The sequence below is a fragment of the Argopecten irradians genome, chromosome 6 (assembly GCF_041381155.1).
Source record: "Argopecten irradians isolate NY chromosome 6, Ai_NY, whole genome shotgun sequence".
NCBI lineage: Eukaryota > Metazoa > Mollusca > Bivalvia > Pectinida > Pectinidae > Argopecten > Argopecten irradians.
Window position 1 is genome coordinate 6,810,392 of NC_091139.1, and position 26,270 is coordinate 6,836,661.

At 34.5% G+C, this 26,270-nt stretch overlaps 2 protein-coding genes across 2 annotated transcripts in view; both read left to right on the forward strand.

Moving 5' to 3' along the window:
* Positions 1-9,168: 9,168 nt before the first annotated feature.
* Positions 9,169-26,270, forward strand: part of LOC138326241 (neurotrypsin-like) — a 34,159-nt gene continuing 17,057 nt past the window's right edge. Inside the window, exon 1 of the mRNA XM_069272364.1 lies at positions 9,169-9,467. Within this exon, the coding sequence (XP_069128465.1) occupies positions 9,359-9,467 (109 nt within the window). The 5' untranslated portion in view covers positions 9,169-9,358. The remainder of the gene's footprint in view (positions 9,468-26,270) is intronic.
* On the forward strand, positions 20,872-22,824 carry LOC138324831 (uncharacterized). The gene has a single exon (XM_069270011.1). The coding sequence runs from the start codon at positions 20,958-20,960 to the stop codon at positions 21,696-21,698; it is 741 nt and encodes a 246-aa protein (XP_069126112.1). The 5' UTR covers positions 20,872-20,957; the 3' UTR covers positions 21,699-22,824.

Sequence of the window (26,270 nt, forward strand, 5' to 3'; positions counted from 1 at the left end):
TCTTGATGTCTTGGAATCATATCTAGAAGGCAGCATATTGTATCTAGATTGGATTTGATACATCCATCTTAAAAAGGATACTTTCTGTCTTGAGCTTGTTCTATAGACATGCTGACTGTTGGGTTGTGGAAATTCGCGATTTTGCAGCACTGTATACTGTTAGTAAAAGGAAGACAGTGCCAATTAGTCCAATAAACCAGCCTATATTTATTAGGAGTAAGTTAAAGCATAAATATTTATTAGGAGTAAGTTAAAGCATAAAAATTCATGTTAGGACCCCCCCTCCCCTCAAAAAAAAATCCTACTAATATAGTGGCAGGTTTAGCGGACCAAGTGTCAACCAGAGATGAAAAATTGATTGGCTGATTTCAGCATTTTTGACATTAAAAAAATAACTACCGGGTATAAGATATTCCATATATAGGCCTAATTTCAACAAAATAGTAAATTTCAGCATTTGTTAAGATGTTTCATTTTCATCTCTGGGACTCAAGCAATAATAGACTGTATACTGTGTCAATTTAAGTAACAAATGACAAAGAATTGATGTAACAGTATCACGGTTGATGAAAGCCTTTTCGGATGATCGATATTCATGAGGACTTGTTAAGTTGTTAAAGACTGATTCTAGAGAGAGATGATATAAAAAAAAATAATAAATAAGGTATACTATTGCTTGTGTGTCTGTTTTTATTTTTTCAAGTGGTCAAATGATAATTATTTTCTACAGGTGAATCCTCCTTAATTTTGTCTGTCGTAAAAAGAAATCATTTGTGTTTGGATTCCTTTTCTGAAAGTTACAATTATATATATTAAACTAGATTTGATCACTATCAAAACACAAAATTTCCATCCAAGAAATTATATTAGTGATATCGTCAAACAGACGATTACTATAAACATTTACCTACTTTTTTCTTCGCTTTCAATCCATAGCCAATCCTGTAAAAATGTTTAAAGTGAAGCAACTCGGACAATAAATGCCAAACATGCATAATCCATTTGGAGGAAGGTGGACTTATTTCAATGAGTGACTTCTCTCTATCATTTGGTGTCCAATGATCATGAAACTTGCTCGTTCTGTTTTAGGGGAAGCAACTCTTTCCAATGGGATAAAAATCCATGTAATTCCTTACTAGTTTGTGGTTCCCAAGTGACTCCATTGCGTTTGAATATAAGTGTTAGAAAACCGGTTTCAAGATACTTGCGCCTATCCTTGTGACACGATCAATTTATATAGGAATGTGATTCAGGATATTTGTTGTCCACCTCCGTACATTCAGCAAATCTTGGTACTTTTTGACGATAATTTCCCCCCAAAACGTAATGGGCTTTAAATACCGTACATAGTACATAACAACATAATTCATACCTTTTGTTTAAAATTTCATATATATGGGGGAAAAACTTATTATTATATTTGGTTTATTCTTTACCTCCCAATTAGCTGCGTCTGTGATAATATCCATTTCGGCTACCGTTGCGGACTCTGCTCATCGAGGTAGATGAAGTTTCTCGAATATCACGTTGGTACAGGGAAATATCCCAAACAACATTTGGTGGTTTACTTAAAAGAGTTTTGTTAAGGATAGCATGTACTGGATGCGTCGAGGATCAGCGTACCCAGACATTTTATACTGAAATAGATATTATCTTCGATAGGGAATAGTGCTTTAGGATATAATCAATTGGTCATGATTATCTTTAAGATGTCAAAAGGTAATGTCGATTAATACTAGTTGTTGTATTTCCAAGGAGTTCTCAAAGTCTGAGTCATGAAGTATTTCAATGGAAACACTACAATGCCAGTCTCTTGTAAGGATTATGTCATGCACGCTTATAATTAAACGGTTTTGTGACTTCCTGAGGAACTGTACGATTATGTGGCTGTGTGTTGTCTTGAGAGCAGTTTGATACTTCGATGGAGTTAATACTATACACACTGTACATTACGTACGGATTACATACTGAATAACACGTAAAAAACTGATTTTATTTAAGGATTGATTGTCAATTTTGTTGCTTGCATTGACTGATGAAGAAAGTTAATCTCGTGCAAATGAAGTGAACTGCGAAGCAGTTCATGTAACATTTGCACGAGATTAACTTTCTTCATCAGTCAATGCAAGCAACAAAATTGATAATCAATCCTTATATTTACGTTAACCAATTTAAATATCCCGCTTTTGAAAAAAGTCAAATTATATGTATTCGGTATAAGATTATTATACAATTTGCAACATTTGTAATCAGTTTATCGTACATGTATGTACAGCTACGGAACAGCCGCCAGTCAGTTCTTTTCGTCACCAAGGCAACATAAAATGTAGTTCCGAAAATAACTTCATTCTTTGCGCGTTGTTACAATTAAAAACGGCGATTTTGAAATATTGTTTTTATGTACAGGAATTAATGGCTTAAATTTATGTATCATAAAAACATAATCATGTAGCTTCAAATAAAAAAATACTGCGCAGTACTAGCAGTGCAGTCAACGTGTAATCCGGTTGCTCGATTTAGCAGGGGTCCGGTTTTGAAGAAAATGACGATTGTGGTGAAAATGCTGAATAGTTGGTATCTAAACATAATCAAATCTTTTAAAAATCAATTGCGATTGTTATGGAATGTACCTGAATGTTGTATTTCCGTCTGGTAATTGTTTGTAGCTGGCAGTTAAATGTTTATTAACTAAACCTGTTGTGAAATCCAACCCCTGTGTCTATGGTATGCGATGCGGTCCAAGAACCATGCTTCAGGGGCTCAATAAAACGTGTTAAAATGTGGGATTTAGTCGCAGATCACTGGAAGACTTGTGTGTTATTCTTGAAATGTGATAACTTCTCTGTCAACTGGAGTTTTAGGATTAAAATTCTGTATAAAGTAAGTAGAGAAACATTTATTTGAAATGTTGGTGGTTTCCAACGACCCTCGAATGCCGTGGGTTTTGACACTCGCAGAATCGTGTTTCGTTAGGCTTATGTCACTGAAATCAGCCTGTTTGGTATTTGAGCGTATTTTTATGGAATCTATCGTTTCTAATCTTACATGTATGTCACCGTTTCACATATAGATCTATATATTGTACATATTATCCTAACTATTTGCGTTCGATTATGCCTACTTCGATGAGTGATGAACATCGCTGCGCTCAGTAGCCTATGTTCAGCATTTTCCGGGGCTTGAACTTAAGTCATCGTTTCTTCAAAATACGTGTAAAATATCTGTAATATCATATTACCAACAATTTCTAATATCACTTTATCAAACATTTCTGTCTGTGTTTCTAAATGTACAGCGATAGGCCACATCCCAGAAAGTTCATTCAAAACTGAAGCGGCGTAAAACTAGGTTAAAATGTAAACAATGTCAAAATGTATTCTCACGCCGGTCAGAGGTCAGCGCGTGACCAAGCATCTTCATTGGGAAATGAAGTGATCGGAGTTTACTAGTTTCATTGAGGCGGAGCGAAGTGAAAATGTAAATATAATACGTACAGATTAAATTACATACCGTACAATACGTACAAATTACATACTGTATAATACGTACATCCATTCGATCATTGACATTGGCCTATCCAATTTATTAATCCGCTCGCCAAGACCAATTTGTACAAAAAAAGTGGTTTTGCCATCTGTTCTCTATGGATGCGAACATTGGGTGCAGTTGAGTGTGAGCGATCTTTCACAACTAGCTCGTTTCCAACACAACGCGGCAAAACTTATTCTTTGTGTACACCGGCGATCAAGATCGCACATGATCGAGCCCATGCTTGGGTTATTTCGTATATCTGCCGAAATTGACAGAAGAAAGTTGCGTTTCCTTCAGAAACTAATATCCTTAGAAGAGTCGTTTTTAGTCGAGCGAATCTTCACCGCACGATTTTATTCCTAATTGAATGTACAAGTAGTAAAACCAGGATTTTCTTGTGGCAAAGGATACTTTCCAGATATCATTGGAGTCCTTCAAAGATACGAGCTACTCTCATATCTTGACACGTACCTCAGGACATATACATTCCCCTCTAAATGTAAATGGAAGTCAATAGTGAATACCGCAATAACATCTAGTGAAAACGCGGCCTTGAAAGTCCGGATGACAAATGAATCAGATTTTGAGATGTTTCGGCTGTGTCATTCATCCTACAAACCGTACGTCATGTTGCAAACAGCAACATCATTATTGGATGTTCAGGTCATTTACTCCTTGTGTTCCACGTTGACATTATCAGTCACCCATGATACTACAGTGTGTGTTTTGTGCCTTCAGCCCTTTCACGACGCCATAGTTCATTTCTGCGCTAGCTGTGATCATTCCAGAGCTCTCCATGGCAGGTTTCTGCAGGAAATCATGTCTGAATTTGGGCCCTGTGTCTTCAACACTATCACAAGCAAAAATTACATTTCATTTGCTGGAATCCTTTTAGGCGAAATCCCTTTCAAGGATGATGCTGCTAGAAAGACATACCTGATGAAATCGACTCGGTTCATCGTGAACGCTTCGCGTTTATTCCATCCGCGAAAGTGACTTTGATAAAAATTCGCGGACAAGAGTAATAGCTTGTCTATTACTCTCTGATTTATACTAATTGAACTTCTCTCTTTGTTCTCTTTTTATGTCCATTTATATTGTATCTCCACCTGGGGGAAATAAAGTTTAATGATGATGATGATGATGATGACGATTATCAGTAAGAACACTTGATCGTTAGGTTTAAAACTTTCAAATGTATAGTGGTTTACAGTATTAGAAAATATTAATGTTTTTAATATCTGTTTGGATTATTGCAATCTCAAAAACAATGAATAGATCGTACGAACTAACTTTCTCCTAAAAAAAACCCATTATCTTCCTTAGTGGCTAAGCAAAATAACAACAAAATCAACCTAAATACATGTAGTTTGAAAGCCACTTGCAATACATGAAAGTAAATTAAATCCATGATTGGTATTATCTGGTTTGCTTATACAGAAAATATTATATTAGAATTCTCGGACAAACGCGATCTTACGACATCCCTACTCGTAAATAAATTATTTTAAATTCGACTTCCTAAATGCGTAGTTTAGACCAAAATATCTAAATGAAATTTTGATTTAGTAGTGTCTGGTTGAATCCACAACTTACATTGTAAGCGTAATTTTGTCGGAAAGCTATTATGTTTGTGATGAACGTTACTAAATATAAACCAGTAGACACTTGTGTACACAGACTCTGTACTTAATCCTGTATCGGTGATATCCGAATTATCCGAAAAGACACATGAAGCGCCGGATGTAATTTAGGGGAAAGAGCCCGTGTGTTACGTATCCATCACGACTTCCGGTTGAGTCCTATTTACTTGGAAGTTATAATCAACTTGTACAACATTAAAGGTTTATTATGTGTACGCATTCTATTCTACACTTTATGCCGAGTTATTCTGTCGTTCTATAGTCTTTCGAACCATGTATGTAACAGAGTGTAGGATTTTTTATTTTTATCTCTGCCTCTGCCATGGGTTCGAACTCGGGGCCTCTGGATTACTAGTCGAACACTCAATCGATCGAGCTAAAAAGAAATTCTTTGTTGCCGAAAAGTATAATGCTACAAGCAATTGCCTGGGTTACATACTCCCCCCTCCAGGAAAGAATTTGACCCCGAGTTTCAAGAGGTCACAATGATCCCTTCGCGGGTACCGTTGAGTATCATTCCCAAGTTCTAACATGGGCACAAATGTAACAGAATGCCGGATTTTATATCCGAAATGGATAGAACTCGGGACCTCTGAATAAATAGTCTTACGCTCAACCGACCGAGCTAAAGAGAAATTCTCCCTAGCCGGGAAATATATTACAGCTAGTATTGACCAGGGCCACACATATATAGAGGCATCTGTCTGCTTATCGCACAAAGACCGAAAAGATAAATCTACGTTTGAATGGCAAGGTCATTCGGACTATACTTCACATATGCTATTTGAGACTTAAAATTCAAGAATTCGCGATTATAATTTGAATTATTTCGTGGATAAATAATTTCACACAGTTAACACAGAAATGATTAATGAGATAGACATTGTATTTACAAGTATAGACAATAGCAATTTTGGAAGAATCGGTGATCAATACAAATTAATTCCAAACTAATTGATAATATTGATGAATTAATAATTTTTAAAATATTTCTTACTAACCAAGCCCCCTACCGCTTCTAGCACACCTCCCTTTCCACTTCGCTTTTCTCGTTCTCATCTCTTTTTTCCCCAACTCCACCTTCGACAGTTTTCCTTTCTTTTTCCTCCCACCCCTACTGCAACTTCTTCTTTCTTTGTTTTTGTCACCTTTCCTGTGTGTAAGGTTGCATGAAAATGAGTGTAAATTAGAAATATTTGTGTATGTATGTATATGTCTATGATGTTTTGTCTAATTTAAGTTTGTAAATGTATATGATATATGAGAGTAATGTTAAATAAATGAAGGAAAGTACTTTCATTTCATTTCAAAATATTTTATTAAATCAAAAGATTCAGAAAGAACTGATATAACATAAGTGATACAAACTAAACTCTATATTATTCTGGCTCTAAGCTCTTTTTTTTCACTATAGATAAATTAAAGTTGGTACTTTTCCAACTAAAACAAAAATAGTATGCGTTGCAAATGAAAGCTTAGTGTATTTGTGTGTTATACATGTATACGTTTGGACATACTATCATAATGACGAGCTGGAAATTTAAACAAATAGAATGTGATGGACCAGAGAGGCAACCAAGTACAATATGATGGACCAGAGACAACCAAAGTACAATGTGATAGACCACAGAGACAACCAAAGTAGAATATGATGGACCAAAGAGACAACCAAAGTAGAATATGATGGACCACAGAGACAACCAAAGTAGAATATGATGGACCACAGAGACAACCAAAGTAGAATGTGATGGACCAGAGAGACAACCAAAGTAGAATATGATGGACCAGAGAGACAACCAAAGTAGAATATGATGGACCACAGAGACAACCAAAGTAGAATGTGATGGACCACAGAGACAACCAAAGTAGAATATGATGGACCACAGAGACAACCAAAGTAGAATGTGATGGACCAGAGAGACAACCAAAGTAGAATGTGATGGACCAGAGAGACAACCAAAGTAGAATATGATGGACCAGAGTGGCAATTAAAGTAGAATATGATGGACCACAGAGACAACCAAAGTAGAATGTGATGGACCACAGAGACAACCAAAGTAGAATGTGATGGACCACAGAGACAACCAAAGTAGAATGTGATGGACCACAGAGACAACCAAAGTAGAATATGATGGACCACAGAGACAACCAAAGTAGAATGTGATGGACCAGAGAGACAACCAAAGTAGAATATGATGGACCAGAGTGGCAATTAAAGTAGAATATGATGGACCACAGAGACAACCAAAGTAGAATGTGATGGACCAGAGAGACAACCAAAGTAGAATATGATGGACCAGAGTGGCAATTAAAGTAGAATATGATGGACCACAGAGACAACCAAAGTAGAATGTGATGGACCACAGAGACAAACAAAGTAGAATATGATGGACCACAGAGACAACCAAAGTAGAATGTGATGGACCAGAGAGACAACCAAAGTAGAATGTGATGGACCAGAGAGACAACCAAAGTAGAATATGATGGACCAGAGTGGCAATTAAAGTAGAATATGATGGACCACAGAGACAACCAAAGTAGAATGTGATGGACCACAGAGACAACCAAAGTAGAATGTGATGGACCACAGAGACAACCAACGTAGAATATGATGGACCACAGAGACAACCAAAGTAGAATGTGATGGGACCAAATAGAAGTGAGACAGAGAGACAACCAAAGTAGTGATGGACCGAGCAATAAAGAGAGACACCAATATGATGGACCACAGAGTGGCAATTAAAGTAGAATATGATGGACCACAGAGACAACCAAAGTAGAATGTGATGGACCAGTAGTGGCAAACAAAGTAGAATATGATGGACCAAGGACAACAAAGTAGAATGTGATGGACCAGAGTGGCAATTAAAGTAGAATATGATGGACCACAGAGACAAACAAAGTAGAATATGATGGACTACATAGATAACCGGAGTACAATGTGATGGACCAGATACAGCCAAAGTAGAATGTGATGGACCACAGAGACAACCAAAGTAGAATGTGATGGACCACAGAGACAACCAAAGTAGAATATGATGGACCACAGAGACAAACAAAGTAGAATGTGATGGACTAGAGAGACAGCCAAAGTAGAATTTGTAGACAAGAGAGGCAACCAAATTGAATGTAAAATGTGATGGACTAGAGAAGCATTTTGTGTGAGTTACATCAATTTAATTAATTTTATTGACTTTGATGATGGTACAGTCTATGATTTAATCACAGGCTAAGCCTATGTACATTCTTTTCTTAAACTTGTCAAAGTTTGGACAAAAATACAATTCTATAAAAAATATCTTTAAGCATCTTTTCTTATGAAAAGTAAAATTTTCTTATAGTTGATTTTTTTTCTAACATAGATTTTTTTTAAAAATCAGTTAATACCAAAGTTCAAAATTCAATAAAAATAATATCGTAATGTAGTTGATTGCTTTATATAATTGAAATGAAAATATTTTAAGGTATTTAACAAATAAAAACTCATACGGCTGTATATTGCTGAAAGCGGAGACTGGTATGCGTCCTCATTGTGTATCGTTTCTCGTACGTGTATATATATATCAACAATTAACGACCACCAAATTTGTGACCTCTACAATAACCTTTATAGGTTTCTAAATGTGCATAAGAAATGCGTCACCGTTCTCTGGATGAGGCACTTGACACTAAAGCTAAGATGATAACGATGGCGATCTCCGAGTGTATATCATATACATGTTCTTGTCTCAATATTTACACGTAAACACTTTGTCTCAATAGAAAGTATTAATGGACATTTTTTATAAACACTATGACTTTGTCATGGTGTTTGGAATAAAATTTAAAAAATAAACAATAAATTGATGTGAAAAATCAACTTTACAAAAACATGAATTACAATGTTAGAATTTGAACATTGAACTCTTTATGACGTCATTTTATATTATTTAAGCTCACGTGTGTTCGTATTAAGGTATTTGGTTAAGGTTACACTGTGTTAAATAAAAAAAATTCGAATTTTAAATTTCAAAAAGTTTTGCGGCTACATGTATTATCAGGCTTTTCCAATATGGTCCAATATGAAATTCTGTGATATAGGACTGTTAAGCGTCATCCGTACTTTTACTTCCTTATTTTAACATTGATGGATATACGCGTGTCACATCGGAGTTTTAAATCATTCTCCTGGTTTTTGTCTACATATGGAGGAAGCATACCCACCAGGCAAAATGGTTAGCGCTTGGTATATGTACAGGGTGTCATTTTGTGTATTTTTTTGTCTCATCGAAGGAGTAGATATGCAGGTGTCAGGTAAGTCTGTTTATTTCTGCTTATGATGAAAACTTCATTGATTAGAGTGATGGGTGGATTATTGATTATTTAAGAAAAATAAAGAATCTGTTTGTAAGACGGACTCAAGAAAAAACCATAAAAAATTCCAATTGATCTTATTGTCCGTAAACACACCACTGGTCTACCAACCTCAACTGAGTTTGGGTTGGCAGTAGGAACGCTGTAGTGCTGTCATACGAATCGTAATTAACGACGCAATTCATTTCTGAGGGGGGGGGGGTGGGTTATCTCAAATTATTACAAAGTATTGACACATCCTAACTTAATTGAATTATGTGTTAATAAACCATATTTCCCCTCGTTTATCTGCGATATTTCAAATAATTACAAAGAATTATGTGTTAATAAACCATACTTTTTCTCTTTTATCTGGGGTATTCTCAAATACTTACAAAGTATTGACCTATCCAAACTAGATTGAAACATGCGCTAATAAACCATACTAATCCTCTTTTATCTTCCTTGTAACTGAATTTTATATACTGTTATTGCAATATGATTGCAAACGGTGTCGTATATTACAAATTACGCCATGTTTTTAATGTCTTTTAGATTTCTTGCCTATCGTTATTCTTTTTTAACTCTGTATTAACAAAACAAAATCTTTTAAACATTGTAATTTCAAACTAACATACTTCTACATTTTATAACGAATTTCGTGATTAACTTAGACTGAATTTCCTACCACCTCTAAGTTTCGCTCCGAAAATACAATAGTATTAAAATAGTATGTATGAACGCTGCGATTGCAGTCTAACGTGACACTACCCGAATTGGAACGCTACCCAAAATAGAACACTTTTAAAGCATGTTTTTAACCCCTTAACTCCCAAGAATTTTTAGCAGAGTTCTCGAAAATCTGACATTTTTAGCCCACCATCTTCAGATGGTGGCTATTCAAATCGCCCTGCGTCCGTGGTCCGTCGTCCGTCGTCCGTCCGTAAACAATGCTTGTTATCACTATTTCTTAAAAACTGCTGCAGGGATTTTGTTCAAACTTCACATGGAGGGTCCCCTTGGTCCATATTTGTGCCATACAGATTTTGAGGCTGATCGGAAAAAACAAGATGACCGCCAGGCAGCCATCTTTGATTTTGGCAGTTGAAGTTTGTTATCGATATTTCTTGAGAACTACTGAAGGGATTTTGTTCAAACTTCACATGGAGGTTACCCTTGGTCCCTAGTTGTGCCATACAGATTTTGAGGCTGATTGGAAAAACAAGATGGCCGCCAGGCAGCCATCTTTGATTTTGGCAGTTGAAGTTTGTTATCGATATTTCTTGAGAACTACTGAAGGGATTTTGTTCAAACTTCACATGGAGGTTACCCTTGGTCCCTATTTGTGCCATACAGATTTTGAGGCTGATCGGAAAAAAAACAAGATGGCCGCCAGGCGGCCATCTTGGATTTTGATAGTTAAGGTTTGATATCCCCATTTCTCAAAAAGTGCTGAAGGGATCTTTCTCAAATTTAATATGTAGGTTCCCCTAGGGCCCTTGTTGTGCATATTGCATTTTTGGACCAATCAGTGAACAAGATGGCCGCCAGGCTGCCATCTTGGATTTCGATAGTTTAAAGTTTGTTATGGCTATTTCTCAGATAGTACTGAAGGGATCTGTCTCAAATTTCATATGTAGGTTCCCCTAGGGCCCTTGTTGTGCATATTGCATTTTGGGACCGATCGGTCAACAAAATGGCTGCCAGGCAGCCATCTTGGATTTTGTTATTCAAAGTTTGTTATCGCTATTTCTCAGAAAGTAACCGAAAGGTAATCTGATCTCCAAAACTTCATTATGTCTATGATTCCCCTAGTGGCCCAAGTCTGTGCATATTTGTGATTGGGGAGCCGATGTTATCAGACAATGATTGCTGCCCAGGGCAGCCATCTTGAAATTTTTGATGTTCGAAAGTTTGTTATCTGCTATTTATCATGACAGTGATGGAATGGATCTTTTCTCAAATTTCACTTTGTTAGGAGTTCCCCCTAGGGCCCTAAGTGGTTGCATATTGTTGATTTGGGGACCGATTAGATCAACAAGAAGAGCCGACAAGAGGGTCAATCTTGGCTTTTTGAAAGTTGAAAGTTTGTATACCGCAATTATTCAAAGGTAATGAAGCGATCTGTCTCAAATTCTTTATATGTAGTATGTTTTGCGGACAAAAGTTTAAAAAAGAAGAATAAAAGATCCATCTTTCCTTTGTCAGATATAGATCATTCTTTGGTGGGCGCCAAGATCCCTCTGGGATCTCTTGTCTTTCAAAGTGATTTTTCACCCTTTTCTGCAGCAATTATTTTTGGTAATCAACCCATATATATTTAGAAACTTCAGATCACAACCTTTTCAAATTTTGTAAGAAAAATGGTTTTTTTCACATTAATTATGTTACCATAGCAAACGAAATTTTGGCTTTTACAAAAAAGTTCAAGTTTCTTACATTTATAAATCTTAAGACAATGAAAGTTATTTAGATGTCAATTTATCAACCTAACAATCAAGTATATTATTGCAGAAGGGTTAAAAATTTTATCGAATGCCATAATGTCAATTTCATTTTGAATGTTACCATGGTTACCAACAAAATTAAAAACCGATGATATTTTGAAAATGCTTAAATTAGTGTTTCACCTGTCTTGCTTCATCTAGAGAAAGTTTGTTCTATATTTAAACAGGCTTGGTGATCTTTTACCTTTCGTATTAATTTCAAAAGAGAACGTGGTCAGAATTGGTATCAAATCATTAATCTTTTGCATAAAAATATTACTATTACAACCAAAATATAAACTACGGAAAAATGCGATTTTTTTTTACACTGATAGAACCATTTTCACGGGCTTCCAGTTGAATAAAAATATCGAGAAAAAAAATGTAATGTGTTGCAAAATCGTTTGTTTGACATGTTACTGTTTATAATAAATATTTATATTCATACTCAGATCATTTTCAATTTTTTGGAACGCCAAAAACCAACATCATAACCTGTATGTCATTGTAGCAAGCTGGCTTACAAATATTTATCAAGATGTTTAGATAACATATCTAAATTACATTTGTACACAATAAAAATGCAATGCGGTACTCTCATAGTATACTGCAGTTAATTTGTTACTTACCAACATTGTATAATGCCAGTTTCTTTATTTTATCCACACAAAAGTATCAATATCCATCAAGATAATAAATGAATACAGAGTAAAAGATTAGCAGACAGCTTTTGTTTTTTCTTGACAAAATTTGTGTATTCTGCATGTACATGTACTCATAATAATTTGCATGTTATTTTTATAAAGACAAAAACTCATATACATATTCTATATTTGATAGAAATACAAACCATCTCTATTAATCATTTATTATCTGTGTGTTCTATGTCCAGTTTTATATTGCTTGGTTACCAAAAAGACAACCTTAGATATATATAATATATGTGTACATACATGTATGTACATGTATGTACACAGTGTATGCAGTGTTTATACAATATGGTCAAGAGTCAATAACACACAAGTATGTGCATTACATGTAGTCCGCTAAACCTGCCTATATTATTAGGCTTCTTTTTTTTTATTTTGCCAAATATATAGACAAAATAATAATTAATAAAAAAGCCTAACAATATAGACAGTTTTAGCGACTACATTACATGGTATCTACAATATGGACAAGGTATACATCACATGTACACATATATGTACGATGCATTTTTTTTTGCAAATGTATATAGATGTATAGCTGGGAAAAAGTTAGGGCTTCTACCATAATATATATATGTAGGTACACACTGCAGTGTCTACCTGTATATATGTTATGTATTGTCAAACACGTACGTGGTCTTTGTTTAGTCATACTTGTGTGATAACAATTCCAAAGAATTGACTTCACTTTTACTACATGTATTATTTCAACAAGAAACAATTCAAAAATCATATATGATTATTTCAATAAAGAAAGCAGAAAGACATGATGAAAATGCCGAGTCTCATTACAGGGTTATGTTAAATACATCTGACCCCTTTCCAAATTATAATTTTAAAATTAACTTCCCTACATTTGTGTAACATACATGTACATTTTTTAGCCTAATCTTTTTCTGGGCAAATATCAATAGTATCTCTATCACAGAGCATAACATTTCACATTTGTGTCAATTGAAGCATGAAGAACTTTACAGGCAAAATATGTTTATACATTTTGTATCTCTGCTCAAGTTGCCCTGTCACTTCCCATCAGAAAACAAAAATTTGGATTACATGTAAATGCATATGCAGTATAAAGAAGATGATGTATAAGATTCAGTTGACTTATTTGTATTATATGACAACCTGCATTTTTAATGTTTTTAGTGCAAATAGTACATTGCATGTGTCAATCTTTGATTTGCGATTAAGAGCAGAATTTTTATTGATACTGAATCTATCTGTACTATACATGATGTACATGTATAGGTATGTATATGAAAGGTGTCATTATTCTAAATGATTGTATCTCTGCAACTTTCACTACATAAGTTAACATGATCTATCCAAATTGGAACACTTTTTTGAAGAATTTAAAAAAAATGTAGAACTTTGTGTTTGTGTCTGGATCCCCCTAAAATTTCAAAACATAGATTCCTTTGTTTTCATTTCATATGTTTTGTTTACATGTCAATAGACTATTTTTGCTAAACTGTACTGGATTAATTAGTTGACCTCCTCCTGGAGGACATTTCTAGTTTGTATTCGAAGAACAAATTCATTACAGTAAAATTTGAAGAATCATATTTTAAAAAAAATATATAAAAAAAAAGATCTGGATATTAAATATCATTATAGATAATCTAATATATTTTGTCATTGACACTTGAATTGTTAATTTCCATTACCTGTAATCAGTAATTTTCTAAATATCAAACAAAATGTATATATTTAAAATAAAGATAAGATATCATAGTCAGTATTTGAAGTTAATCTAGTATTCCAATCCACAAAATATGTATGGGTATATATATCGTATCAATGTTTTTTTTATATTTACACGGCATGTGTAGCTTATGTATATATGTGTTTAGTTCTATTGGTATTGATACAAATGAATATTTACGATGAGGTTACGGCATATAAGGTACCATGTATGCTTCGTATTTTTGTGTTCAGGAAACTTCGCATCGTGTCCGGCATACTTACAAGCATGCACATTGTACATGTGTCACGTAGGTACAGTAGATCTACATGTATATCGGCTGATAACACAACCATGTTAATATGTCCTCAGTGATTATGACAGTGTCACTCATAAGATGTCCTAGTCAATCAATACTAACAATTTAGCTATAAACATGCGGGCCACCATAGAAAATAATCGGCGTCGGTAACTTTTAGAAATGAAAGTCCGGGGAAATCCCCGTTACTATAAATAGTTTTATCTGTCGTCAGCAAGACTTATTTTCTGAATTAATTTATTTTTTGAATACAAAGAAATCACTGTAAACATGTTTCTTGACATTTTTGCGTAAGGGTTTAGAGTTTTTTAACGCCAAAATTGAGGACCATTATCCGTGTGTTCTGGTAAAGTCGCCGATCGGTTTCGCACAGGTGCTTGTGAAACCGATCAACGTCAAGTCATGGGACTGAGCAATTTTCCGTGGATACATCTGTTGATTTATGGAGCCGTTGTACTGTTAATATGGTATGTTATGAATGATATATTTGTGTATATTGTTCAGTATGTTTCTGACTTTCATCGTATCTATAAGTTATGCCAGATTGGTGAGAAAAAAATGGTTAAAACTGACCACATATTGCTATGTATCGCGTAAAACCACACATCACACGTACTTTTTAGATGAAATCTTTGTTTTTGAAAAAAAAATTGTAGATATTGCAAGATAAATATAAAATTGGGATACTAAGTTATCAACAGTATGAAGTTCAAGCATTATTTTTCAGTACTTTTTGATTAGCGAGGGATTCAATATCGGGTCCGTGCACTGAATGTTACGCCGACAGAAAGACGACGTCATCAATTTAAAATGTTCCGTTTTTCAGTCTGCATCTTTTTTAAACTCAATAAAACATCATGAAGACATTGTTAAATGAAAATGTTTTAAGAACACAAAATATTACTTGTTATCTCTAGTTTTTAGCAGATATAATCAGTATCTCGATAGTTCCTAAAATAAGTGAGTTACGACGAGTTATGCCAATTGGTCTGATCATGTCAATGAAATCTACAAATCTGTTATGAAGAAAGTAAATGTATTGCGTAAACTTAAATATATGCTAAAGCGTGATACCCTTTTGCAGATTTATAAGTCATTTATACTACCGATTTTAGAATATGGTTGTGAAGTTTGGGATGGTTGCTTTTCATTTGATTCAGATAAGTTAGAAAGGGCACAAAGAGAAGCAGCAAGAATAGTTACAGGTTTGCCATCATTTGCAAAAAACTAATCTCTTTATAGTGAATCAGGTTTGGAAGTACTAAGTGATAGGAGAGCTAGAAGAAAACTTAAATTATTACATAAGATGAAAACTCATGATACTCCTAACTTTCTTTCGAATCTATTACCTCCCACAGTTGGTGAAAATAATCAATATGCTCTAAGAAACAATAACGACTTTTGTATTCCAAACTATCGACTCTCCTCCACTCTCAAGTCTTTCTTACCTTCTACTTTAAGAAACTGGAATAATTTAGATAATGATATTAAGTCATTACCCATTTCTTCTTTTAAGATTGCACTTTCCCAACAATTAGTCTCTCATCGACCAATTTATTTTAGCTATGGTGACAGAAAATTAAATATTGTTCACACCAGATTGAGGCACAAATTTAGCAATCTAAATGACGATCTTTTTCCGTTCAAATATAGTCGAAAATTCTCGTTGTACAAACTGTGGAAATCATTGTGAAAATGCTTATCACTATTTCTTAGAATGTCCTAATTATTTAGATGCCCGTACAAAGTTAATTAGCGAAATTAATGAGCAAAATCTGGAAATACACCTTAATTTGCTGCTTTTTGGTGATGAAAATTTGGCTTTGGAGGTAAATTGCAAAAAATTTTTGAACATGTGCAATCGTATATTAGGTCCAGTGGAAGATTCTGAACATACATATAAGATTTAACCATACAACAGCTTTTACTACACACAATTATTATTAAATTTATTTAAAGTAATATTATTTGATTTGTTTAATCTGTATAAGATATCTAAGTCATCATGTATAATATGTTAATTGTGTTATAATGTTAGGAGACGGCTGTTTAAGTTGGAATAACTTGTGCCTGATCCTTTTGTGTTTTACAATAAAATATGTTTAAAGTAAAGTTACGACGATTTGTTCAACACCGACACGTTATTGGCGTAGTTTGGCGTATCTGGGAGTTAAGGGGTTAAAGAATTTTCAGTTTACAATGTTAACTAAAATACCTGTCCTGAACAAAAATTAAGATGTTGAATAATAACTGACAATTTCCATACGTCATTTTCTTTCCGGTTTCTTATTATCTATATTTAAAATTGAGATTAATGAAACTATTCACGCGACAACCCTGAAACACCATATATTTTTAAATAGAAAAAGTAATTGCTGAACGGAATATTTTGACAGATATGTTACTTAAATAAATAAAAAAAAACTTTTTCTTTAAATGAATTCAAGTTTTTTTTATCATGTCCGGACATTTTTCTATTTTTGGTACGCAAACCTGCTGAAACACAGGGCTGGACCGGGCATACTTCAAAGCTCTCAATTTATAAATATACGCACTGCAGATCCTGGAAGTAAAACTGATGGCATCTATTGGTGGGATGTCAAGAGAAAAATTAGGATTCAACTACTTGCTGGAAATGTTTTACAATTATTTTCAAAAAGTGTTCCTATTTGGATAGCGTCACGTTAGTGGAATGAATTAGAACTAATTGTCTCGTCAAAACCTATGCTTGTAGGCTTTTTCACTATGTTAGGACATGTTAATGAAACTAATTCTTACTAATAAGACTTATCGCCAGAATGTGAAATCTCACAGAACTTAGGTTAGCCAATTTATATTGTTAAAAAGATTCCAGGGGGATCTTGTCACCCACCATTGATTGATCTGTGTAAACCAAATGAGGGAGTGATCAGAAAACGCGATTTGAATTGTCCACCATCAGGTGATGCTGGGCTTAAACCAGGATCAGATGAACTCAGAGCATGTCGGATACAGATATATGTAGTCGGAAAAGGGATACAATACAGTGAACACTTTCGACACTAAATTTTATAACAATCAAGAGGAAGTTACACAACATAACATCCTTTTTTCAAGGAAAAGACCCACATATCAAGTCACATTGACAGTAGTTAGATATTTGGACGGTTATGCATTTACTATGTTGTTCCTCATGGCATCTACATAAAACAGATTATTTCAAGTGAATACGGTTATTCAAAATCTTTAACAAAAATGGCGTATTTTTACAATATATATTCACGTATTCAAATATATTTGAAAATATACTTCATTTAAAATGAATAGTTGGGCAAGGAAGGCTAAAGTTGGTAAAAATGGTGTGAATATATCCAGTATAATTTCTTATGAAATAGAAAAATAAAATCTCTCGTTAACATCTCTCTGCATGCGAAGAATGAATTTTAATTGTGGGAATCCTAAAACGTCCTCCCGGCTAGCTATGTCCGTGGTTACATTTCCACGGAGCCTCGCTTTCAAAGAGTTATTTTTTAGAACTTTTTCATTATTTCAATGGTCAGAACTGGGCAACGTAAGCAGAACTTGACCGTCGTTTTGATATGTGAGGACTTTTGGAAGGTCAATGGACGCTTTTTGGACTGGTTTTCTTTGCCCGACTATTCACTTTAATTATAAACAAATGCGCATTTTGAACAACTAATCCTATGTTGCTCGTAATGAGCATTGTTATTGTATTATTTTTTGTTTACTTCATCTCAGGAAAAGCTGTCGTTGTCGTTTGTAATCACTGATAAAACAGCATAAGGATTACATAAAAATGTAGTCCTTCACTAAATTTGGAATTTCGAAGAGATCATCTAAGTTTAACTCGAATATAGAGATATAACACAAAAATCTGAGTGTACTCTGAAATAAAAAAAAAATAGTTATGTCTCCATAACAAAGAAAATATATTCAAGTATTTATATAATTGATCATATATGTACTATTTTAATTTATAGATATGATTGTGTCATAAACATATAAGAATAAATGTCATGTGACATAATATATTATGATTTCGCTGAATTTAAACAAATGCTTGTAGGTCAATTAACCAAATAACAGTTTAATAAAATCTATTACCTGTATGTGATCGTGGATAGGAGTTATCTCAAATCGAGGGGGGGGGGAGGTTATAAAAATTTTGTAACATGTATCCCACCTTGAGACGTTAGCCGAGATTGGAGTGTTACAAAATCTAAGCCCCAGATTGAGATACCCGATCTCGATTATTTATGGGTAACTGATATTTTTCTCGTACGTCTTAGATATTTTTTTTATATTTGTATAAATCCCATCTATAGTGCGCTTAAAGTGTAAGAGTATCCTGTATGGGGCCTTCACTTTAAATATATTTTACTGTAAATCACAAAAAGGATCATGCACACATTATTTCAACTTAAACAGCCGTCCCCTAACATTATCATACATTTAACATATTATGCACGATGGCTTAGATATTTAAAACAGATTAAACAATTCAAATAATATTGCTTTAAATAAATTTAATAATAATTCTGTAGTAAAAGCTTTTGCATGTTTAAAGCTTATATGTATGTTCAGAATCTTCCACTGGACCTAATGTACGATTGCACACGTTAAAAAAATTTACAGTTTACCTCCAATGCCAAATTTTCATTATAAAAAAATCCAGCAAATTAAGGTGTATTTCCAGATTTTGCTCATTAATTTCGCTAATTAACTTTGTACGGGCAGCTAATAATTTGGCCACTCTAAGAAATATTAATAAGCATTTTCAAATGGTTTCCACAGTTTGTACAACAAGAATTTTGGATTAGATTGGAACGGAAAAGATCGTTATTTAGAGTACATCTGTGCCTTAATCTAGTGTGAAAAATATTTAATTTTTCTGTCGTCATAGCTAAAATAAATTGGTCGATGAGAGACTGTTTGTTTGGAGAGACCAATCGTAAAGGAAAAAATGACTTAATATCATAATCTTAATTATTCCATTTTCTTAAAGTAGAAGTTAAGAAAGACTTGAGGGTGGAAGACAGTCGATAGTTTGGAATACAAAAGTCGTTATTGTTTCTAGAGCATATTGATTATTTTCTCCAACTGTGGGAGGTAATGGATTCGTAAAAAAAATAGGAGTATCACGAGTTTCCATCTTATGTAATAATTTCATTTTTCTTCTTGCTCTCCTATCACTTAGTAATTATAAACCTGATTCACTGTAAAGAGATTCATTTCTTGCAAATGATGGCAAACCCGTAATTATTCTAGCTACTTCCCTTTGTGCCCCTTCTAACTTGTCTGAATCAATTACGAAACAACTATCCCAAACTTCATATGCATATTCTAAATAGAAAGTATAGATGATTAATAAATCTTTAAAAAGGTATCACGTTTTAGCATAAATTTAAGTTTACGCATTACATTCATTTTCCTCATTACAAATTTGTAGATTTCATTGATATGATCAGACCAAATTGGCATTTGAATTGTGATTTACCCAAAGGCGTCTATGAAATTGGCTAAAATTAAGAAAGTTACCATCAAAAATCAAATCTAATATCTGCATCAATGTCATTCAAGTTTGAAATGAAGAGCACTTCAGTCTTATTGGGATTAAAAGATACAAGCCATCTTGTATATGCCCACATATTTATCTTTTCCAAATCGCTGTTAAGTGCATATTCAATATATCTGCATGATGATGAGGATTTTAATAGAGCTGTAGTTGTCATAGAGAAATTTGAGATGTTCTTTGTTGTTATATAATTGTATATTTTACCTATAGATGTGTTGACAAGTTTAAAATCTACCCTAAGGCATTGTGGTCTTATTTTTGTGGAGTGACCGACAATTACATATAGTATTCACATGTCAAAGTGTTTATAACCTTCCTTGAGGCAATGGTGTCATTGATAAGCTTAAGTAGATATATTTCATATCAAACTGCCGATATATTTCAAGTCGTTTAATTGTGATAATATCTTTATGCTATTGATCTTGATTACATCCGGGTTTACCTATCGGACAATGGTCATTTTATTATAAAAACCCATGCCTGATTTATGAACATCAGTTGGATTTCCAACTTTCAAGGCGGTCACTACGGATATTTCTTGGACTACCAGATAGTGAACTGTGTGTGAACATTATTTAAATTCGGAACTTTTGTAAGGTGGATCGCCATCTACGGAAAATGACATTTCCGAGGTTAAAAATGAACTAAAAATACATAGTGAACGGATTCAAGGGATGGATTTCGATCATACAATACTTGAGGAGAGAATAAGCAAGGTTGAGAATGAGAGAGATAGAGCCCGTGATGACTTGTTTGATGTCAAAGAGCGCATGCTCCAATTACAGACTCGATCAGTGAAAGAAAATTTGTTGTTTGGAGGGCTTCCAGAGAGAGGAGATAATACTGCAGAGGACACTGAAAAAGTTGTCAAGGACTTTATCAGTAATGTTCTTGATATTCCTGACGAAATCCCCTTCCAAGTGGTTCATAGGCTCCGACCAAGAAATGATGGTAAACCAAGGTCTATTGTAGCTAAATTTTGTAACAGGAAAGACCGTGAAAAAGTCCTCAATGCTGTTCCTGATAAACTGGCTGATAAAAAACAATTCTCCGTGTATGAACAATTTCCCCCAGAGATCAACGAACGGAGAAAAGTTCTTTATCCAATCTTCAAGGAAGCCAAAAGGCGAGGTCAGTCTGCACGTCTGAAGGAGGACCGACTATATATTAATAATCAGCTACAACCATTACCACAGCTCCTTCCACCACCTGGATTTCGACAGCCTCAAGATCTTCGTGCACCCCCTCCCCCACCATCTCGGGGATTCCAGCAGCATCTTGGCTCCCGATCTCAACACAGTCAACCCAACAATCAACATGGTTTCCCTGGTAATGCTCATCCTCTTGGTGATATGTACCCTTCCAGGTCAGGCAACCAACAGAACCACACTTATAGTCCAGGTGCCAAATGGTGATTTTCCACCCAACCTAAAAAAGTAGTTCGCATAAAATGTTTTTGCACAGAAATGTTCTTTAACATGTCCTCCATCAGAAACTGGATGATGCCACCGTGGCATCATTGGGGAAATTGAAATATTCAAGATGGCGGACAAGATGGTTGACAAACTGCAACATTGATATATTTCAATCCTAATTTGATATTCTTGCTATAAAATCATCAATTCTTTATGCTCTTCGATAAAATTTTGTGTACATATTCGTCATACCGTCATTGAACAGAATTCTTAATATAATAAAGTTAACTCTTGTAATTAATGTTTAATTAATAAGTTAATTAACTTAATTTTCAAATCGGTTATTGTATGATAAAATTGCTTTGATTCATTAGTTATTACATGTAGATTGGTATTTTGTGTGGTTTTGTTTAAGACAATATTTTACATTTCGCTGGTTTCGGTGTCTATAGCGTTTTAATTCTACCTTTTTGCCCATTACATGATCATAAAAGGCGACCTTTGGGGCTTTATATATTCTTTTCTTCCTAACGTCTTCCTTGACACCACCTCACTTTTGGCCGCCTTGAGTTGACTGTTTAGAAAGGCTCTGGGAACTATTACTTGCACGAGACACGTCTCTTTACTGTAAACGTACTTATTTTAGCGGTATTGAACCATCGAACTGCGTTATTTTATATCCGCGACGATAAATAATAATTTACAGATGTTCGCCTTGCGCTACAATAAGTATGTTTTTTTTTACAGAATATACATGTACATTGTTTCTGCTCTTGCTGAGCATTCAACAGAAAGAGAGCGAGACGACTACTATACATGTAGCCGATGTCAGTATATATGACCGACTGTGATGTTCTCCCACTGTATTTGGCAACATGTTTCAGTGAGAATGCATTGAAATGTTTCCACCATTAAAAAAGGCACTCTTGATCATATCACAGCCACCCGAACCAAAGGCATCCAACAAAGCAACATATGTAAGGTAGACCGTTCTTAAAATGACATTTTCTGTGAAAAGGGCATTATACGTAATCAACCAACCAACACTTTTAATATTTACAGATTTTCTTCTACCCAAAATGGAATAACCCATTCAGTAGTCATTTTGAAAGATATAGGAATAACCTCATGTGATTTTTAGCAATATAACTAATCTTATTATAATTATTGGTAAGATGACATGTTCAGTCTTACCTTGTTAATTTGATCTGCAGGTAGGGTGTTAGTATTTATTCTTTCATACCTACGCGTGTAATACTGGCTGGTCTAGGGCAATACACTCATGTCGCCTGAGGCTGTATTGCATGGCTACCCATACAATAAAGCCTTGTGACGTCACGGCGTCAACAAAATCTCTATTTCCTCGGTAAAATTTTAACATTTTTTTCACAAAATTGACTGGTTTTACTATAAAAGATGCAAGCAACGGATTTTGTGTTGAAAATATCACGTAATTTTTCATGTATGGAAATTGACTTCCAGTCGTGGATTTCTTCGAATTTATTTCAAAATGGCGGGATGTTATAGTTGTAAAATTGCAGTAAAACGTCGTGGTATGAAAGAAAAATACTCTTTCATAAGTGGATATGAAGGATAGGGATATTCTACCCTCGGGATCACAAAATGTTGCAAAACCCTCGGCAAGCCTCGGGTTTTACTACATTTTGTGACCCTCGGGTAGAATATCCCTATCCTTCATATCCACATATGAAAGAGTCTTATAGTATTGTACCTGCTGCACCTATTTCATGATCGTAAAAGGCGACTAAGTGTATGATCTTATCTTTTATCTTCTTCCTAACTGACGTCTGACTTCTAACGTCTCCCTTGACAACGCCTCACTTTGGGCTTTCGGTTGAGCACTCGTCCCTGTGAGAAAGGTTCTGGGTTTGGTCCCTTGGCGGAGACACACAAAAGTCTGTAAAAGTGGTAGTTTCTGCTCCTGCTTAGTGCTCAGCATACCGGGAGTGGGACGACTGGTTCGTCCGTAGACAGTATAATTTGACTAGGAGGGTTGTATTGCTCGGTGTCTTGGTGGCATGCTTCAGTGATAGAACAAAGGGCAAGAGTTCCAAAATTTCCACTATACAAGAAGACACAACACAAATATACCAGTCTCCCAAAACACTCCCTCACTTCTTTACGCAATACAGCGCATACATGAGAGGCCGTCTCAACATAACCCTGCCTGTTAACAGGACGTTACTTTAATCATAATAAAAAACACGACAAACAAACTAGTTTATTATGCAATACATCTTTATCATAAAATGAAAATACACACTTCTTGAAATTGATTATTTGATGGTATAACCTGTAATAACGATGTTTTGCATGCTTCAATATGTAATAAGCAGGAGCAGAAACTACCACTTTTTAAAGACTTTGGTGTGTCTCGGCTAGGGGATAGAACCCAGAGCCTTCCTCACAGGGGCGAATGCTCAACTCAAGGCCAAAAGTGAGGCGGTGCCAAGGGAGGCATTAGGAAAGATAAAGTCAGTTAGGAAGAAGAGAAAATATAAGATCCTAAATTTAGTCGATTTTACGATCAAGCAATAGGGGCAGCAGGTACAATTCTAATGCCCTACCTGCAGGGCCAACGAAATCACAACCCTCGGGGCAATTCCTGAATGCCCAACCCTCGGCAAGCCTCGGGTTAGACGTTCATGAATTACCCCTCGGGTTGTGATTTCGTTGTCACACCCTCTAGGTAGGGAAAGATTCTATTAATCACAGCCCACGCGTTCACATTAAAATGACAACGGGCAAACAGTCGTCCCCATTCCCTTTGTACTGACCAGACACTGCGACATTTTAGAGTAATGTGAGGCTCGGCTAGGGGATGTGTTCCCCAAATGGGCGAGAGTTCAACTCTGCCAATTTAGGCAGCGATGTTGGGAAGAAAAAGAAAATATACCAAAATTTAGTCGCCTTTTACGATAATGAAGGGACAGCAGGTACAATTATTATGCCCTACATACAGAGCAACTGGACAAACTTTCAAGACAGATATTCAATTATTATTTAATATAGAATGGATGCCTTTGTTTCGTAACCAGTTTGAATATAATTTATATGCACAAAGATGTTATGAGGCATTGAACCATCAAAATGTCAATAAAACATATGATTCAGTACTTCGACAAAAAACATTTCTTAACCCATTTTAATGTACAATATACTTGAAAACGATATCAGTTGAAAAATATACATGTAGCAACTGTAAAGGGTAATGCTTACTAATGATATATTCATTTCCAAAATAGTTACCAGATAAAAATGTTATACTTATTATATGTTAATTTTGATATTTTTCGAAGGCCAAATTGAATTTTTTGTTCTTAATGGTTTATGATATTTATATTTTTATTCTGGTTTTGTGTAATTTATTGGTTATACATGTATTAACTAGCTTGAATGTAACAACCTTAGAAAACAAGTTTTAGTTAATTTGATATGGGAGTCCAAAATGACAACATTCCAATATAACGAACATGAAAAATCTTTCTGTGGGATGTTTGATTGCATTACTATGGGGTTTTTTTTTTAACTTTTTAAAAAATGTTTGATTTAATAAATGGAGTTGAACATCGTTTTGATAAAGGGAGTGAAAGCACTGGTTTGTCCATTGTTAGTATAATGTGACAGGGTGGGGGCGTTTTGTTATCCCATGCAATTTAATAACATTTACCATATTGAGATGGGGGTATTAGTTTATAACGTCCTATTAACAGCCAGGATCATGAAGATAGAAAACAGATCTTTATCTAGGTCAATACATAATACACACAAGTGTTATTGTATGTAAATGGATGTGGGTATCAATTCATTCTTAAATAATTCAATTTTGCTTGTTACAAGCATTTTCATTGGCCTACAATTTACTTTATCAGCCCATAAATGAAAACAATGGCGTCGTCGTTTGTCACGATGCTTCTGATTGGCTGAGATGACGAAGTAATGATTTCATAGCCAAAAGCCAAAATGAATTTTGAATATAGAAGAGATTATCTTTAGTAAATTGAATTATTAGGATTAATTTGAATAGATTTGTTATATTATGGAGATATAACACAAAAGCCTGAGTGTCGTAAATGGCTTCGCGGTTATTTAAAGTACACTCAGATTTTTGTGTTATATCTTCATAACATAAAAATCTATTCAGGTTAATCCTTAATTAACATTAATTTAAATAAGTGTTTAAGATTGGGTTATATGACAAGATAGTTGTCCTTATTTCTGTTATTCGGGATTATTAAAACGTTTTGCTACTACCAAAACAGTATAAACTAGTATTTAAAACAAAGGGCTTAGTTTTATAAAATGTCGGTAAAATGATCATATCAAATCTTTTTTTCTGAAAGTATAGTAAATTCATAAATGCATTATCAACGACTTCTCTTGGCTTTTAAATCATATTATAACAAGTTACTAGTCACTTAGCATTGAAATTGGTATTAATTGTATGTCTAGCTGTTTGAGAAAGAAGTACGTAACTAATTTATTTCAAAATACAATACCTTATAGTGATTACATAGTGCAAAGAATATTGATATGATGCTTGTATGCTTC

Bases quoted from the DNA above. Each gene is read 5' to 3' on its own strand.
- LOC138324831 (XM_069270011.1), top strand. From the start codon at position 20,958: ATGGATTTCGATCATACAATACTTGAGGAGAGAATAAGCAAGGTTGAG.